The sequence below is a fragment of the Molossus molossus genome, unplaced genomic scaffold (assembly GCF_014108415.1).
Source record: "Molossus molossus isolate mMolMol1 unplaced genomic scaffold, mMolMol1.p scaffold_m16_p_12, whole genome shotgun sequence".
Lineage (NCBI taxonomy): Eukaryota > Metazoa > Chordata > Mammalia > Chiroptera > Molossidae > Molossus > Molossus molossus.
In genome coordinates, this window is record NW_023425347.1 from 54675110 (window position 1) to 54693016 (window position 17907).

Below are 17907 nucleotides of genomic sequence, written 5' to 3' on the forward strand. Positions count from 1 at the left end.
CTCATACACAGTGTCAGTACTGGGGAGAGGAGGCACTAAGAGCTTGAAAAAAGCCACATCAAAAACAGAGCTAAGATGAACACACCAAGCTTTTGGGACTGTCTACCTGACATGCAACTGGGGTTGCAGGAGCTACGCCAGGGGGTCGAGTTCTGTTCTGCAGAGTCCGGGACTGTGTGTGAAGGGCTAAGCACATCATGCAGTCCTGTGCTTTAGGAAGAAAGAATTGCAAAAGCCTTGTGGAAACATTCCCCTTAGTGAAGACACGTTAACAAAGAAGAGGAGGGGGTGGTGTGGCCATGGGTGGCTTTTTAGGGGGAGGCAGCAGCTCATGTAAAGAGACAGTAAGTGTGTATCCCCTGGCTGGAGCATGGAGCTTCTGAAGAGTGGATGATGAAGCCAGAGAGGCAGGCAGGGGCCAGATCATGAAGAACCTCACCAGGCACCTTCCACAGTTTGCCTGGAAAAGAAACAGACCCACACAGTTCACCTGTACAAGACTTCCTCATGCTTCAAGGTCCAGCCCTCGCTGCTGTCTCCCTTCACTAGCCTCCCTCCGTGGGCACTCTACACAATATTGGCATTTGTCTTCAGAATGTCCTGGGTTCACTCTCCAACTAGGCTTAAGTGCCTTGAGAACAAGAACCAAATATTTACTTTATATCTATGTGTTTAACAGCCCTTGACACTTTCATTCGTCTGAGAAACGTTCCACCATCTCGGGCACTATTCTAGGCATCAAATAAAATAAACATGCCTCCTGCCCTTTTAAGGCAAGTGAGAGCAGTCTCGGGCAGTGTCAGTTCAACATGTAATTCCTGGTTCCTCTGGTGAGACTGTTAAGATTACTCACAAAATATGTGGTTACACTAGTAGATACCTCTCTTTAAATGTCATTATAGTTACGGTTTTTACAGATACTACCCAAAGAGATGTCTTCATATGTATCAATGCGTCTGTAATGATACTAGATCTTTATTTACTTTCAGAAGGAAAATGTTCCAGACTATCACAGATCTTTCAAGACCAAATAAAATTTCTATGAAATATTGTGCAGGATGTTCCAGTCCTTCAGTTTGAAAAATGATGGCACTGACTTCGTCTCCAAACAAAGAAAAATCGATTTAATAGATTTGCATGTGAGTTAAAAACAGAATATCTACCCACATTTTTGTTTGACGTCAAGTCACTTGCTCTGAATTGGTTAATAGATGGAATAAGAGTTGGCGGGGCAGTTAATTATAGGGAATTTTAAGGAGCTACATTTAAAATCTCCATTACAGAATGCCAACTTAAACCAAACTGCTTCGGAGTGGTCCCCAGGGCAACAGAGGAGTAGCACCCAGGAAACTGCAAAGCGGATTCTCACCACACCCCTGTCCTGCGGAATCAGCAGTGCTGGGCCTGGGTGTTTAGCAAGCCCTCTAGGTGATTCTGATGTACACTAAAGTTTGAGAACCACGGGGTTACCTCTTGCTATTTGGGGAATACTCTGAAAAGAGAGAGTCCTTAACAAAACCCTCCATTATCATATTGAATAATAAAGAATACTGAAGAATCTTGGAAAATATACAGATCAACCTTGTGTTTTTACAGATCTGGAAACTGAGACCCAAAGACTATCAATGGCGACTGAAATTTGGAGCAAAATGTGTTCTGGCATCAAAGCTGGGACCCTAGATACACAGACCACCCGCTACCATTTTACAGATTGGAAATCAAGTCTCACTTTTAAAAGGTCCAATGTATAGAAAACCCATTCTATTTATTAACAGATCCAGATGTAGTTGCAGAAAAATCATATCTAAAGGCTAAGTCAAAATATCTGAAGATGCGCCTGGCCACTGTGGCTCAGTGGTTGAGCATCAACCCATGCACTAAGAGGTCGCTGGTTCGATTCCCGGTCAGGGCACATGCCCAGGTTGTGGGCCAAATCCCCAGTGGGGGGCATGCAGGAGACGGCCAATCGATGTTCTCTCTCATCGATGTTTCTCTCTCTCTCTCTCCCTCTCCCTTCCTCTCTCTCTAAAATCAATAAAGAGCCCTGGCCAGTTTGGCTCAGCGGTTAGAGCGTCGGCCTGCGGTCTGGAGAGACCCGGGTTCGGTTCCCGGTAAGGGCACGTACTTCGGTTGCGGTTTGTCCCTGGCCCTGGTTGGTCGTGCGGGTGGCAGCCACTCGATGTGTCCCTTCACGTCGATGTTTCTCTCTCTCTCTCCCTTCCTCTCTCTCCCTCCCACTCTATCTGTACAAAAAATGGAAAAATATCCTCGGGTGAGGATAAAAAAAAAAAAAAAAAATCAATAAAGAAAAAATGTTAAAAATATTTGAAGATGTACTTGAGAGAAAAAATGCCTTACCTTGGGAAGTAAATCAAGAATTCAGTGACAGAGAGAGACTAGGCTTTCGGTGGTGAGCACACAATGCAATATACTGATGATATATTCTAGAATTGTATACTTGAAACATATAACATTATTAACTACCATTATCCCAATAAATGTAATTTTTTTTTAAAAAGGAATTCAGTGGCCAGAAATATCAGACTTGACATTAGATTCCAACCAAAGTCAGCTCTCATAGCTCCTGAACTAGGGCTATTTCTCAGCCTTTTTTCAAAAGCTCCTTAGGGAGACAATCCAGCTTTCCAGGTAACACTGTCAGTATTCGCTGTGTGGTATTAGACAAGTTACCTTACCTCTTTGTGCCTCAGTTTCTCCATCTACCTCAGAGCACTGCTGAGAGAATTTAGCGAGATCCGGCATGTCAAGTCCCCAGCACATGCTCCGTGTTGGCTGCTGCTCTCATGACTGTTCATATTAGTAACAGTACCGCCAAACCCACAGTGTAGGCTACTCATGTGCTATTCTCACTTATGAAAGAAGCATTCTTACTGAACGTCAGAAAGCCGATCCCATCAGTAAGAGTGTGTCTGTAGTGGTCTAGCCCCACTGCCTCATCGTGATGCCCAGGTAGCAACAGGAAGGGTTCAAGGCATAGTCAGTATTATGGTATACAGGGAGACAACGCCTTATGGAGCAGTTCCGGTTCAGCCTCCAGCAGAGCCGCAGAGCAATGCACCCTAACAGCTGAGCAACCAACCACAACTGATCTGAGGCCCCTACTTAGACAGTGTTTCACTGACAGATAAACTTTCCTGCAAATATCTGAACCCCCCCAAAATCTTCAGAATACCTCATTAAAGCCTAATAAACAATCTGTGGCTAGAAATGTCCAGAATGTACAGTTTTTCAGCTTCATGTGCCACAGAGCAAAGGCTTTGAGGATAGCTCTTAAGAGGAGAAATACCCTGTTATGTCTTCAACCATGTGACCCCAGAGCTAAAATTCCTTACCCTGCTGTGAAATTTGGCAGTTCGATAAGACTTGGGTGACAGATTGTACACTGTGTAGTGGTCAAGATGTCTGGAATCCAAAAAGCTTCGAATGTCATCCACCTGATTCCTGAATCCTATGTCAACGTTGTCCAGAGGAAAGGACATCACTGGAGGGTCATACGGAAACAAAATAGGTTACACGGTCTGCTGTCATGATGAGCAGCAATTGAAAGGTGAGTCTGAGCAGTTAATAAACATGAGAAACTTACCAATAATTCTGGAGGTAACATAAGTGAAGTCTAAATCTCCCTTCGTGTAGCTAAAAGCAAGACAAGAAAGGGCAATCATTACAGTGATCCCAATCACTTGCCCATCATCAACAGGGACATTTGCTTCTAGCTGGTATGTTTTGACTTCCTTCAAGCCTTCTCTCTAAACAAGGGAGCATTGTTGAGAGAAGACAGCCCAAGGAGCTTACATCTACCAAAATTCACTCAGTAAACAATGCTTATTTATAACAATAATTTTTCCAGGCTCTCTGCCTACAGGGAAATATCACCCATAGATGTCAGCAGCTAGGGGGCAGGAGAGGAAATGATGGAGAAGGAACCAAGGACATCCTTTTTTTGCCTACCAGGCCCTGGTTGGGGTTTGGAGGTAAGGGATACATTTTACTTTTGAACAAAGATTAAAATGTTGTTTGATATATTGGACTTGACATTTAAATTTCTAATTTAAAACTGCACACTGTAACTTGAAGTGATCCTAAAACTTTCTAATACCTAAGAATATAAGAAAATTCCCATGTCTGCTTGTAAAAGTTTTCATGCAATGAAAGGGTAGAAAACTTCTTCTACTAAATAAATTTTAAAGACCTATTAAGATAGTATTGCTTATTCAGATTGCATAAACGTGATTATCTCATATAATTCTCAAACACTCAAAGGCACAAATCCTACCCGGGTATAAAAGTAAAGCTCAGAGAGGTTAATTAATTTGCCTTAGGTCACATGGTAAACAAGGGCAGATAATGCACTAGAACCCAGGATGTAGGATTCAAAAGTCAGGGATGGCAACTCACTGTAGTCTCATGTACCAACGAGCTGAGTCCTCTCAGCCTTGCTGGTAGCTTCTGAAGGACTCCACTTTACGGCTTCAGTGACATTGCTCAGTCAACCAGATCCCATGAAATTACATCACAAAACAGACAGCCTTTGAGCCAGATAAGCAGTTGGCAGGTAACCAGATCCTTTGGGGGCACGGAGGTCCAGTAATTCAACCAGGAAGCACACACATACCTGGTAACAGATTGTATAACTCTGGAAGATGTGTCTTTGAGGGTATCTTTCAAGTTGTCCTTCAGGTTACTGAAGAGCCTCCCTGCACCTCCTTTCACCATGTCAAAGAGACCTCCCCCATAGCTGGGCTCCATGTCTGGAGACGAGGCACCTGCCGATGAAAAACGGGAAAGGAGGTGAGGGCACAGAGCACACAGAAAGCCAAGCTCCTTTGTTCCTATGACCGCAGACCGCCTTGGGCAGTCTGGCACAGATGTTCCTAGAAGTCACACCCTGCTCTCAGCTTCCGAACTCTGGGTGACAGCAGTGCTGCCAGTCAGCAGAGACCAAGGCCAATCCCTCACTAAGCCCCAGGATCAGAACCCTCCAGAGCAGAACCAATACTGTAACCACGAGTCGTAGGTGCCAAACAGGGACTTGCAGTGTGGCTGGTCCGAATACAAAATACACACCAAACTTCAAAGACGGCGAGGGAAAAAAAGAAGTAAAATATCTCAGTATTTTTACATTGATTGTGTGTTGAAATGATAGTCTTTTGGAGATACTGAATTAAATAGATTATACTCTTAACTTAATTTCATTTATTCCTTTTAACTTTCTTAACGTGGATGCTAGAAATGACACCTGTGGCCTGCACTGTGTGTCTTCGGACAGCGGACAGTGCTGCCAGACAGACTGCCCGCCAAGGAGCAGGGTGAGTCCGGCGCTCTCCTCTGCCCTTTGATGGAGTGACTGTGAGAAGACCCATTCCACGGCGGTCCCTCAAAGTGACAGTTCACCTCCATCATGGAAAACACCTTCCGAAGGGCCTTCCTGACAGCTTTTAGACCTGAGGATGTATGGTAGTCATTAGTGTTATTTGTCAAGTACCACAGGTTCTTATCTCTTCCAGCTTCATACAATTGTACTTGCTGGCCCCCCGTAGTTAGCTCAGTTTCTCAGCTTTGGCACTATTGATATTTGGAGTCAAATACTTCTCTGCTGGGGAGAGAAGCTGCCCTGTGCAATGCAGGGTGTGTAGCCACATCCCTGGCCTCTGTTTGCGAGATAGCACTCATATGCCTAAATGAATGCCCAGCAAGTTATCAGCACAGTTCCTAATATACCAAGGAGTAACAGACTGTAACTATACTACTATTATGCACTAAAACTTATACAGCACTTACTATCTGCTAGGTATTATTCTAGAATAATATTTTAACTATACTCACTCATCTAACCTACAGCATACCTAGGAGTTAGGTAATCTATTCCATTTTATAGATCAGAAACTTGTCTAAGGGTATACAGCTAGTGAGTACATGGCAGAGTTGGGATTTGAGCCCTAGGCAACCTTTCCAACCACATCCCTCATTTTTCTCTTAATACTACCCTGAATTTAATATTTATCATTCCATATAACTTCTTTAAACTTTATTACATATGTAGGCATCCATAAGCAATATATTAATATTGTCCTCCATGTTTTTAAGCTATATATAAATAGTTTTCTGTTTGCATTCATTTTTTTTCACTCACCACTGTTTTAAAATTCACCTGTGCTGGTATCACATGTAACTTTAGCTCCCTTAGAGCATGTATCCATTACCCACTAAGGTTGGACACCACAGTTGCCCACTAAGATGGGCAATGGGGTTGTTTGCTAAAACAAAGCAGTTATGAACACATGGACTTGATTGCACATGGGAGGTTCTTTCTTGGTTATACCCAAGAGTGAACTTTGTTAGTAGATAAGATATGCACATCTTCAAATTTCTAGATATTGACAAGTCGTTTTCCAAAGAAGTCATGTAAGTTTGAACTCCCACTAGTAATGCATATGAGCTCCCTCTGTCTACATTCTCCTTATCACTGATACTGTCAGACTTAAAAATGTTTTACAAATCTGGTGAGTATGAAGCAATATCTTATTTTGGTCTTATTTTGTGATTTCCCCAATTACTAGTGAGGTGGTGTATCTTTCACTGTATTCATTGGCCAGATGGCTGTATTTTAAATCATACTTGAGGTATCTACTGCACTCCTATATGCCATTTAGATGCTCAGACATATACCTGTAAATACATGTTGAAGGTTTCATACTTCCATTCTGATCACATACACTATTGCTACCGCAGCCACCATCTGGCATCTATTTGAAAAGGAGGCTCTATTTGAAATCACAAAGAACAATCAATGCTGACACATAAACGAATGAACGGACACATGGACAAACTTCGATAATGTCTCCACTTAATGAGCTCTCCTATGCACCAGGAACTCTGCTTGGACTTTTACATTAGTATGATTTCAAAGAGTAGGGGAGAGACAGAGTGTTTATTATACCCATTTTAAGAAATGGAGGCTCAAAGAAAGGGAAGCAACTCACCTAAGATCTCAGCTAATGAGCAGTAGAGCCAGGTCTGTGCTATGTCAACCATTTCTTCTCACTATTCTAAATGCCATTCGGATGATCCTTACCTGCCTTGTACAGAGCCCTCCCCCTCCTATGCCTTGAGCTCTGCCACCGGCCTCCTGCCTGCCTTTCATCTGGCAGCTCTCAGCAGCAGATGTCCCTTAACAAGCACGCTCATAAATCACAGCATCTGTCAGACCAACCAAACCAACCCCTTTCTGTAGGTGGCCTGAGCTCTGTTGTCCCCACTGCTCCACGGCCCTGAATAGAACGCCAGGAGCTGGGCCGGTGGGCAGCTCCGCAGACCACAGCAAAGCGACACATCTGAGGGTGTTCTCCTGGGTTTTGTTCCCCTACGATATGGGGCACATTATCTCCCTTTAAACACACCCCACATAAAAATCTGCATTGTGTTTTCATTTTAAATATAGCTAGGATAGAGCAGTATAACATGTTTATAATTCCCCCATTTCCATTGCAAGTTACCACTCCAGCCTGAATCCCCTTCTGATATATTATTGTTCTAAGAGATGGCACCAAAGTTATTATCCAGACTTCTCTCTGACTCTCAGTTTCATGCTGGAACAGAACTCCAAGGCACCAACCTATTAAAAGATATAAATATCCTTGATTATATAAAAATCCGACTCTCGCCATCACCCAGCATGTTCTGTTCATTAGAGCCTTGGAACCCTGCAGAAACCAGACCCACATCTGTGACCTTCATAGTCCCAACGTGTATGTCACACTAGCCAGGGCACAGAAAAGAGAAGAGGGACGCCTTCTGCTTCTGGCCTAACAGCCTCTGAGGCGGGGACTCTGGCCTCCCCGCTGAGCTGCAGGGAGGCCAGGAGCACAGATTCTCCAAAGGCTACTGGAGCCTCAGCTAGTTGAGAGAAAGGGCAGAAAGGTTTGGGAAAAAAATGATGCAACAAAGAGGGAAATGATACAGTCAGAAAGTGACGCAGAAGAAAAACAATGACAATAGATCAGGAATTGACAAACCACAGCCCCTGTCCTTGAAATAAGAATGGCTTTTTCCTTTTTGTATATATAATTTTTTTTCCTTTTTTTATTGATTTTAGAGAGAGAGGAAGTGAAAAGGAGAGAGAGAAAAAAACATTGATGAGCGAGAACATCGATTGGCCGCCTCCTGCATGCCCCCCACTGGGGGTCAGGCCCACAATCTGGGCGTGTGTCCTGGCCGGGGATTGAACCAGCGACATCTTGATGCATGGGGTCGATGCTCAGCCCCTGAGCCACACCAGCCGGACGGCGTTTTCCATTTTTAAATTATTTTTTAAAATCAAAACAGTACGGCCCTGGCCAGTTTGGCTCAGCGGTTAGAGCGTCGGCCTGTGGTCCGGAGAGACCCGGGTTCGGTTCCCGCTAAGGGCACGTACTTCGGTTGCAGTTTGTCCCCGGCCCTGGTTGGTCGTGCGGGTGGCAGCCACTTGATGTGTCCCTTCACGTCGATGTTTCTCTCTCTCTCTCCCTTCCTCTCTCTTCTCCTCCCACTCTATCTGTACAAAAAATGGAAAAATATCCTCGGGTGAGGATTAAAAAATAAATAAATAAAAAAAAAAAGGAAAAATGTCCTCGGGTGAGGATAAAAAAAAAAAAATCAAAACAGTACGGTTTAATAAAGTGAAAACAATACGAAGGTCAAATGTTAGTGTCTATCTATAAAGTTTTACTAGAACACAGACTCGTGCCTTTGCACAGTGTCCAAGGCTGCTTTCACGCCACCAGTGCAGAGCTACACAGTGGCAGAGACCCAAGGCCCACTAACCTCAAGGAGTTCCTGCCTGGCCTCCACGGCAGCAGTTTTCTAATCCCTGCAGTAGGTGGTTGAAACGACTTCCATGCTTAGGTTCCCAGGGCTCGCCACCGCTGACAGGTTTCTAAAAGCTTTGCTAAAATGCAGCCAGTGGGAAGCACACACCCTGCACTTAATAAAGGGTCCTCAGGGATCTGAGGGCGTCAGACCGCGGCAGTGAGGAGGACAGGACTGAGGGGGGATGAGGGTGCCACCCAGAGAGACCCAGGTCCGTGCCTCTAGGGCCCCAGGCAGAGTCTCGTGCTATAATACTTGTCGTTTTCAAGCCCAAGCCCACCAGAGACAAGCAGCAGAGAGCTGCACCCTGCCCTCCCATCATTGCTAATAAACCCGTTTCTGGGGATTCCTAATGTTTACGGGACCACGAGCAGCATCCTATGCCTCCCAAGTCAGGGGGCTGACCCCGGTGTTACCTGACTAGTTCTCACTTGTGCGCTGACATCAAATTTGTGTCTCCTGGAAGAGCATCTGCGTCCCGCTGGACTGATAGCTGTTTGCTCGTTTATTTCATCAAGCTTCATTCCAAAGTGATTTGACAGTTCTTTGGAACAGAATATATTTAGAAGAAGACTAGCACAAATGTTAAGGCTGGTATTTATTAATTGCCCTACTGTAATTAGAAATATAGGAAGAGTTAAGTGTGGCTACTTTTGATAAATGTGTTATTCACAATCAGCCACGGGCAAAACACCATAGGAAGTACTGTGAAAGAAGGAGAATGTCGACAGAGGCCTTGCCCTGGAGAGTCCAAAATGCACAGTGGTTAATCCCCACATATACTCCCACTACTCATACAATGTAAGTGCCCATGACACCCTAGGCTGCATATAATTCTACTTGGTAACCCTAAGAAGAGACGATCCCCATAAAATACCATCATCAAAAGAAAAGGACCATATTCAAATATTTAGCAAAAAAGATGTTCATTGAGGTATTGTTTATTGAGGTAGTGTTCATAAAGTCAAGAGACTACAACTGACGTGTTATTCTACATAATTAGCTACCAAATCACTACTTAGAACAATACAGACACTCATGACAAAGGGCTAAGTGAAAATAAGCAGAAGATAAAATATGCATGGAATAATCTTATTTTTGCAAAAGAAAAAAATTTGAGAGGGAAAAACTCTTGGCAGTGATTAAAGTTCTTAGGACACTTTAATCCTTAGGACCCACAATCTTCCTCAGTGGGTCCCCTGAACCTCCACAAAGACTTTTCCACGGAGCATCACCTTTCCCATTTCTAGAAAGTCACTGTCATCCAATTCTAGAACCTGTGAATTACTATGATTATTCCACAGTGTTCGGGATCAGCCTGTGTAAGGGATGACTGATAATCCGAATGTTGGCATGATGATTGGTTCACATTCACGTTCCTTTTCTCCCACGGGTCATTTTCCTCTGTGGCTACGGAAGTGTCACAATGCTACAAGCGACCCTTCCTGGCTTCTACAAAGTTGGCAATTGCAGGATAGAAATTCCCCAAACTAAAGGGACCTTGCAGAGATGCACCATTAGTCCCTGACCTGGGAAATGCTGTTTCTTCTCCACCACACTTAGCAAGGATCAAAGAACCAGTGTCCTCACCACAGACAGCTTCATCATCCTTGTTTGTAAGAGACGTTTCATCTTCTGGCTTCCCACAATTAGAGAAATGGATCCTATGGGGATAACAACTAGATATATCACAGAAAACACCAATGTCTCAGCTTCCAGAACCAAAGACAGTTTCAGCCTCATCCCCCACTCATCCTACCTCGGGGAAGCTGAGAGAAGAGAGGATGAGCTTTGGAGAGGGACAGATCTTACACAGGAGACAGTTTTTCCACTAAAAACTGACCTTGAGCATGGTTGTGTTTTATTCCTCTGAGATCTCGTCTCCCTTTACAAATTGGAACAAGAACAGAAACCCTCCTGCATGTCTCATGGCATCAAAAGGATCCAATGAGAGCATGTGTGTGAATGTGATTTTCTAAAACAATCAGGAATTTTCACTTTAATCCTTAGAAATTCAGCTCTCATGCAAATGAGTCATTCAACTGACTACCTACCACAGAATGCCCAGAAATCCAACTAGAAATAACGATTTCACAGGACAAAAAAATCAACACTCCCTACACCAAACAAAAGGTTGGTCGTGAGACAAAGGCACCACAGTCAAAATATGGATGTTCCATCAGCCAGAACCTGTTTGGCTTCAACTCTGGCTACCAGCTGGATGTACAGCCGGGAGAAGTTAACTGATCAAAATGTTGATTTCCTTGTCTGTAAAATGGAAGCAGTCGTAGAATAGCACAGAGGACGGTGGTGAGGCTTAGGTGGTGAGGATTACGTGAGACAAAGTTCTATAAACCTGAGCACAGTGCCTGGGGTGTTGTCAGCGATCAGGGAGTGAGAGCTTCCAAGTGGCTCTGGGGAACAGGAAGAATAAAGCCGTGATGCCTGCTGTCTCCAGCAAAGCCACGCAGCCTCAGGAAGAAAATAAATGCAGTTTCAGGGTGGATGAAGCCAAAGTGGAGATGTGTACAACGACAGACTCCCTCCTGCAGCTCCCACTACAGCACTCAGAAGGCTTCACTTTTGACAGCTCACGATCTCAAACAACGAGCGGAGGTGAACCTCTCTACAGCACCGAGGCTTCCCCTTCGCATCTTCAAGTGAACTGGGATGTTTATTTCATTTATAACAACAAATGGTTATTTGCATGGCTGGTATTCAAGTTCCGTGGTACTGGTTTTCGAAATGCTGAACCATTTCTGTACTATTGGCCATGTAGTATGAGCTTTTAAAACATGTTGCCTCGGCCAGGTTTGCTCAGAGGTTAGAGTGTCGGCCCTCTGATGGAGGAGTCATGGGTTCAATTCCGGGTCAAGCGCACATACCTGTGTTGCAGGTTCAATCCCCGGCCCAGTTGGGGCACATGCTGGAGGAAACCAATCAATGTGTCTAACATTGATGTTTCTCTCTCTCTCCTATCTCTCTCTCTCTCTCTCTGTCTCTCTCTCTCTCTCTTTCCCCCTCCCACTCTATGGATGGAAAAATATCATCAGGTGAGAATTAAAAAAAAAAGAAAACTACAAGTCACTTTGATGACATTGTGCAGTAGTGGCCCTAGACTTGGACAGGTCTGGCAGCTGCTCAACAGACCAAGGGGGCAGAGCCCTGCGTGTGCGCAGCCCCACCAACAGCTCCAGAGGAGCTCGTCACTGGCAGGCCCAGGCCATGGAGCAGGTGGTGCCAGTGACTCAGGCACGGAGGGTCCAACCACGGAGGAGGCACCGGCATGCAAGGGCATCACGGCCCTGACAGGTCAACAGCACGCACAGCCCTTCTTCAGCTGAAACGAGGCGCCAGGGCCCCTCATAATAATCAATTTAATGGGGAAGTTGACTGAAGGATCTGATGCCATTCCCTGTGTCAAAACATGACTCAGAAATGGGGAGCATTTAGCTAATGATAAGGACACTTTAAAAAATGTCCAAAAGCAACAAAGAAATTTGGAAATTAAGAGTAAATTGTGCTACATTAGTATTAACTGGTAAACAGTTATATGTGCACGTATATATTTGTTTAGAGAATAAGAGGGCTTTATAGTATATATTTATATATTCATTTACATTATCGTACCAGTTATGAAATATTTTTCCTTTTATTTTTAAATTTATCTTTACTGTAGAAAGTATTACAGATGTCCCCCCTTTATTTCCCCGTTGATACCCTCCTCACTCCTGCCCCTGCCCCCGACGTCCGCCTTCACCTACTGCTGTCTGTGTCCACTGGTTATGCAAGTAAGTTCTTCGGTTTATCTCTTCCTACCCTCCCACCCCCTTTGCTCTGAGGTTTGTGTCTCATTTCTGATACCATCCAATCAGTATGTACAGTATTTCTACATCCACTTTTCATGACTTCGATGGAAGGGGCAGCCCAGCTATGCAGCTACGAAAGAATCACAGATTGGGGTCTCAAAGAATATAAAAACAGGGATGATTCCCTAAGTGCCCTCTAGTTCTAAAATTCCCTGACACTATCGTCATTGTGAGAAGTCCATCTGTTAAACATGTACTCCAGCCCTGGCCAGTATGGCTCAGCGGTTAGAGCGTCAGCCTGCGGTCCAGAGAGACCCGGGTTCGGTTCCCCGCTAAGGGCACGTACCTCGGTTGCAGTTTGTCTGCGGCCCTGGTTGGTCGTGCAGGTGGCAGCCACTCGATGTGTCCCTTTCACATTGATGTTTCTCTCTCTCTCTCTTCCTCTCTTTCCCTCCCACTCTATCTGAACAACAAATGGAAAAATGTCCTCGGGTGAGGATAAAAAATAAATAAATAAACACGTACCCCAGGCTAAGCAACCCTGTGTGAACGAATCTGCCTCTTCGAGACACAGCTTCCTTATCACACAAAATAAGAGCCAAGATAGCTTCCAGTTCCATTGTATGGAATACCGTACGTTCTTGCACAGAGAGGGTCAGAGAACAAGGATATTTTCTCTGTTCCAGGCAACATGGCTAGTAATTAGAGGGAAATGTCGTAGTCCATTTAATGCAGTGTAAGCCCAGATCTCTCGGTTAGACAAGGGGGAACATTTCTTGATGGAGCTGCGAGGCCATGTGTGGGCAGAACCATTCTATTCCTTCAGAGTTCCCCTGGGGGCTCTGATCTCCTTAAATAGATTTGATCATATTTATTTCATAATGATGGAGTGTTGGAGAGCAACTCTTACATAAAATTTTTCCCAGGCATAACGTAAATACTTAAAATATTTGTTAAATTATATTAAGCAGTATACGTGTATGTTTCATATGAGAGCTTATTGGCTAGAATTTGGATTGGAAACTATGGTCTGAGGCCGACGGTCCAGGAAGGAGTAACGTATTTTACATCCACTGAGCTGGCGTTTCCCCAGCACTGACAGCCTGTTAGTGGTCACTGTGCCTTTACTCTTCACAGAGTCGGTTTGGGTCTCAATGTGGTCTTCAGTTTGACTGCATTTCTCATTCTTTCTTTCTTTTTTGTTTTTACATCTTAGATCCTTTGGGCAAAGAGAAGCCAGTAGTTGTTACTTAATTAGTTCCTCTTATCTGTCTGAAGATAAAAATTTCTCCCTGGTCTTCTCATCAAATATTAGTCTACTGTTCAATAAAACTCTTGTTAGTTTTGTGAAATCCCATGTCTTCAGCAGGCATGCTCAGTGGGTGCTAAAAGATACAGAGCTGCAAGCAGGAACTCAGAGACGCGCGAGCAGACATTGAACACATGTGGTTATATCTGCCAGTTAGGCAAAGAGGAGGTCTCTGCCAAGGTGGATCTGTGTGGTCTGCCTGGGCTTTCCTGCCATCTTCTCTCTGATTCTTGCATTCGATAGCAGCCCCGTTTCACATACCCTGAGTGCTCACTGTGAGCCAGGTCCTCTGTTAAGATTTTAGAGGGGTGTGAAGAAGCATGAAACATGGTCCCTGCTACTAAAGACCCGGAACTCTGAGGCTGGTGGAGGGCAGACCCATTCACAAATTATCCTAATAGAAGTCAGACTCTTCTGAATCCTAGGAGGGAGGCGCAAGGTGAGGTGGGAGAATGGGGCATAAGAAACGAAGTCCCCCGAGAAAGGAGGAGGACAGGGAGGTGGACAAGGGTGGCAGCTTCAGGTTCAGCCAAATGTCGGTCCGATCTCATTCTGTCACGACTACTAATCAAGTTCACCAGAGCCTCCGTTTCCTCAGTGGGACTCCCGCCTGCCACTGTGCTCAGTTGTGAAGGTCTAGTTTTGTAGTTTTTGAAAACTGCTAAGCAGACCCATGGTCTGCTTAAGGAATAACATAAAGAAAAATGTCAAGCAAGAATCTCCTTTCCAGCAGTTCAGCTCCATGTAGTAGGGAGAGGGGGACAGCAGAGACCTCAGAGAGACTGAGAGAATAGCAGTCCTCCCAAATAATCCCCAGATACACACGGAATTTTAGGAAAACGCTGTTGGTTATGCAATTAAGCTCTAAGAGATGTTTCTCAACCCTGTCTCCTTCCAACAAGGCTGTCTTTTCTCAGGTCCTCCTAAACAGAAATTCTGGAGCTACCATTGCAAGCAGACTTCTCAGAGAAAGACCCAAACGTTCCTCTCCAAGGAGAAGCAACTACTGTAAACAGACTTTGTTGTTTACAAGGTCAGTGTCAATGTACATATACTATATACTAACATAACACACACATGTGCTATACATACACCAAAGGAACCTTAACATGCTAAGCACTATGCAAGAATGTACAGTATGTCACACAATAATACTCAAAGATATTTTTGCTCTTAATTTTTTTAGATAAATAGGCTGTGTCTCCAAAAAAGCACATTCATTCCCACAGGGTTACTTAGCCAGGATATAGCTAAATGTGATGCCACACATTTTACATTCACAGTCGGGTACACACAGCCACAGCGAGGGAAGTCCTGCTCGAAGCATGAGAGGAAGCAACCCTCGTTTAAACATTTCAACACTCAGCAGGTATTAGAAATGTATCCCCATGCCTCAAATGGACACACCAGGAAGATAAAATGATTTCCCTCAATTACTGCTATGATTCATGTTTTGGGGAAAAAAAACAGCTTTCTTGACATACAACATTGACATAAAATAAAACTGCACATATTTAAAATGTAAACACTTGATAAGTTTTAACATACATTTGTGTAAGTACACACACATACACACACACACACACACACACACACACATCATATCCTTGAATAGGGCCCAGACAGGGAGAAGATAAGACAAATAATGCATCATCACAAAATGCCATCCTTGGTTCTATAGGGCTATTTACCTGGCCTTGGCCATTTTCTGCAAAGCTCTGTGCTGTGTTAAGTAGGAGCCGTGCTTACTTACTTGGGACAAGTCAGAGTAAAGTTCCATGCATAATTATACATCACAGAGCTCAAGGGAGGAAACATCCAATATGCAATAAAGAATACTGGACTTTTTAAGCTAGAACTGCAATTGGTCAAGAAATTGTGTGTGTGATGGTGAGTCTGAGGGGAGGAGAATGAAAAGCAATATAATACAGAGATGTGAATTCTGGTTTCTACTTTAAAAAAGACTTTCACTTAGATTTTCATATGTTATATGTATATATAACATATTGTGTTATATAATATTTTGTTATATCATGTTTTCTTATATATAACAAATACTTTATTATGTAATAGTATAGTATATAGAATACAGAAATCATTCACATTCAATATGGAAAATCTGGGCACATCTAAGGACATATTTCAAGATCATTCTAGAAAAGAAGCAAATGACTTAGAAAAGAGAATGGGATTAGGGATAAAGGTAGAAAAAAAGAAAATCTAGAGAATGGCCCTATGTAGTATAAAGATCACATGGCAGTATGATTAACTCACTTCTCTGCACCTGAGGTTCACTAAAACCAAAGGAAAAAGAATGTAAACAGAGAAGAAAATGAAACAAGAGAACTAACAGGGTAACCACTGTTAACATTTTAGAGAACTGTATATCCTTGCATTTTTAGCTCTGTGTTTTCCTGTGCATTGTGACCCTGAGAAAGACGACACATACTAAGGAGGGCTCCTGGTGGCTAACTGGGCTAAAATTGAAAAAAACAGAGCCTAGTAGCCATTTCTACACAAGGGCCTCTCATGCACACCGTACTTCATGGAGAAGCCTGAACTGAACTGTCTGCCTCTGCACTGAACTGCCTGCCTACTGTGTTTCTGCCACCGGAGCCAGCCCTTATAAAGTAGTTCCTGGAATCCTATTTCAACCAATAGGTCTGAGGGTCTGAGGCTTTCCCCATCCAGTCAGAGCTGCACAGTTCCAACCAACCAGAGCAGCTCTATTCTGACCAATCAGGAAGTTCCTTTTGGACTAATCAAACTGCAAGGACTTGGGAGTCCTCATTTGCATGAGGACAGACCAATCAGAGATCAGGGGCAGGAACTTCTATCTATATAAGCCAGCTCCCCTCTGGCTCTGAGAGTGCACTCTCCCTTTCTACCCAAGGCTGAGCTGAAACGTGGAAGATGTCTCATTGGAGCAGAGTGGAGCAGACAGGCACGGAGCAGAGCAGAACATCATCAAGGAGCAGAGCTGTGCAGCCAGAGAAGGTCCTGGACCCAGAGCTGCCTGGCCTCCAGGGTTGCCTGTAGCTCTCCTGTTCTCACACCACACTGTATCACAGTTGAGCCGTTTTGCACTGAACAAAGTGTCCCTCTTCACTGCACATCAAATTGGGGATTCCTGTTGGTGCTAAATCAGCACCAAAGACCATCAGTTGACAACGTGCACACATATATATTGTGTTCAGTGAACACAAACACAGAAATAAGATCACATCATATACAGTTTTGTACCTGCCATTTTTCCTACTTAATACTGAAGAGTATTTTATAAGTCATAAATATTTTTCCTTTAACATCTCTCATAGAGCTGCAGCATAACTATTAACTGATTTTCTTTGCACGGATTCACCATGTAGATAAAGCAGACAGGAGCTCAGAGGAGCTTACTGAAGAGAGGAATACAAGTAGCTGGATATAGAAGAGAAAAGCTTTACGGAAGAGGTGGCATTTGAATTGCAGTTTGGGTAGAAATGGCTACAGGACATTTCAAGCTGAGGGAGGAGAGCAAGCACAGGTCACCAAGAGCCCACCAAGTCGAGGACACGCATAAAAGGAACAGGATCATACTGAGCACCTGTGAGAACTTACTAGGGCCATGCTAGAGCACTGAGCTAGACATTACTGTCCCCACTAAACGGGAGGGAGGGAGGGACTCAGACGATAAGGAATTTGTCTAGGGCACCGTACTGGAACTCGGGTAGGAGGCTGTTTCCTCAGCACACTGCGGGGAGGCAGAGGGAGTGAGAGAGGAAGGCGGGGAGCCTGAGAAGGTGAGTGGTCCTCAGACCCCAGAATGATTGAGGGTCAAGCGAAACATAAGAACCTTTACCTGCTCTCAGTACAACTGCTGCGGGGTTTGGTTGTCACACATAAATAACAAATGACAAAAAATGGTCATCAACAGATTTCCAA

At 44.0% G+C, this 17907-nt stretch overlaps 1 protein-coding gene across 2 annotated transcripts in view; it reads right to left on the bottom strand.

Moving 5' to 3' along the window:
* The window catches only part of DNAJC6 (DnaJ heat shock protein family (Hsp40) member C6), a 128994-nt gene that overhangs the window by 39173 nt on the left and 71914 nt on the right, over nt 1-17907 (bottom strand). For both annotated transcript variants that reach the window (XM_036257429.1, XM_036257431.1), the window contains exons 2-4: nt 4634-4784; nt 3605-3654; nt 3354-3502 (exon numbers count right to left, since the gene is read on the bottom strand). In XM_036257429.1, the coding sequence (XP_036113322.1) occupies nt 3354-3502; nt 3605-3654; nt 4634-4767 (333 nt within the window). In that variant the 5' untranslated portion in view covers nt 4768-4784. The remainder of the gene's footprint in view (nt 1-3353; nt 3503-3604; nt 3655-4633; nt 4785-17907) is intronic.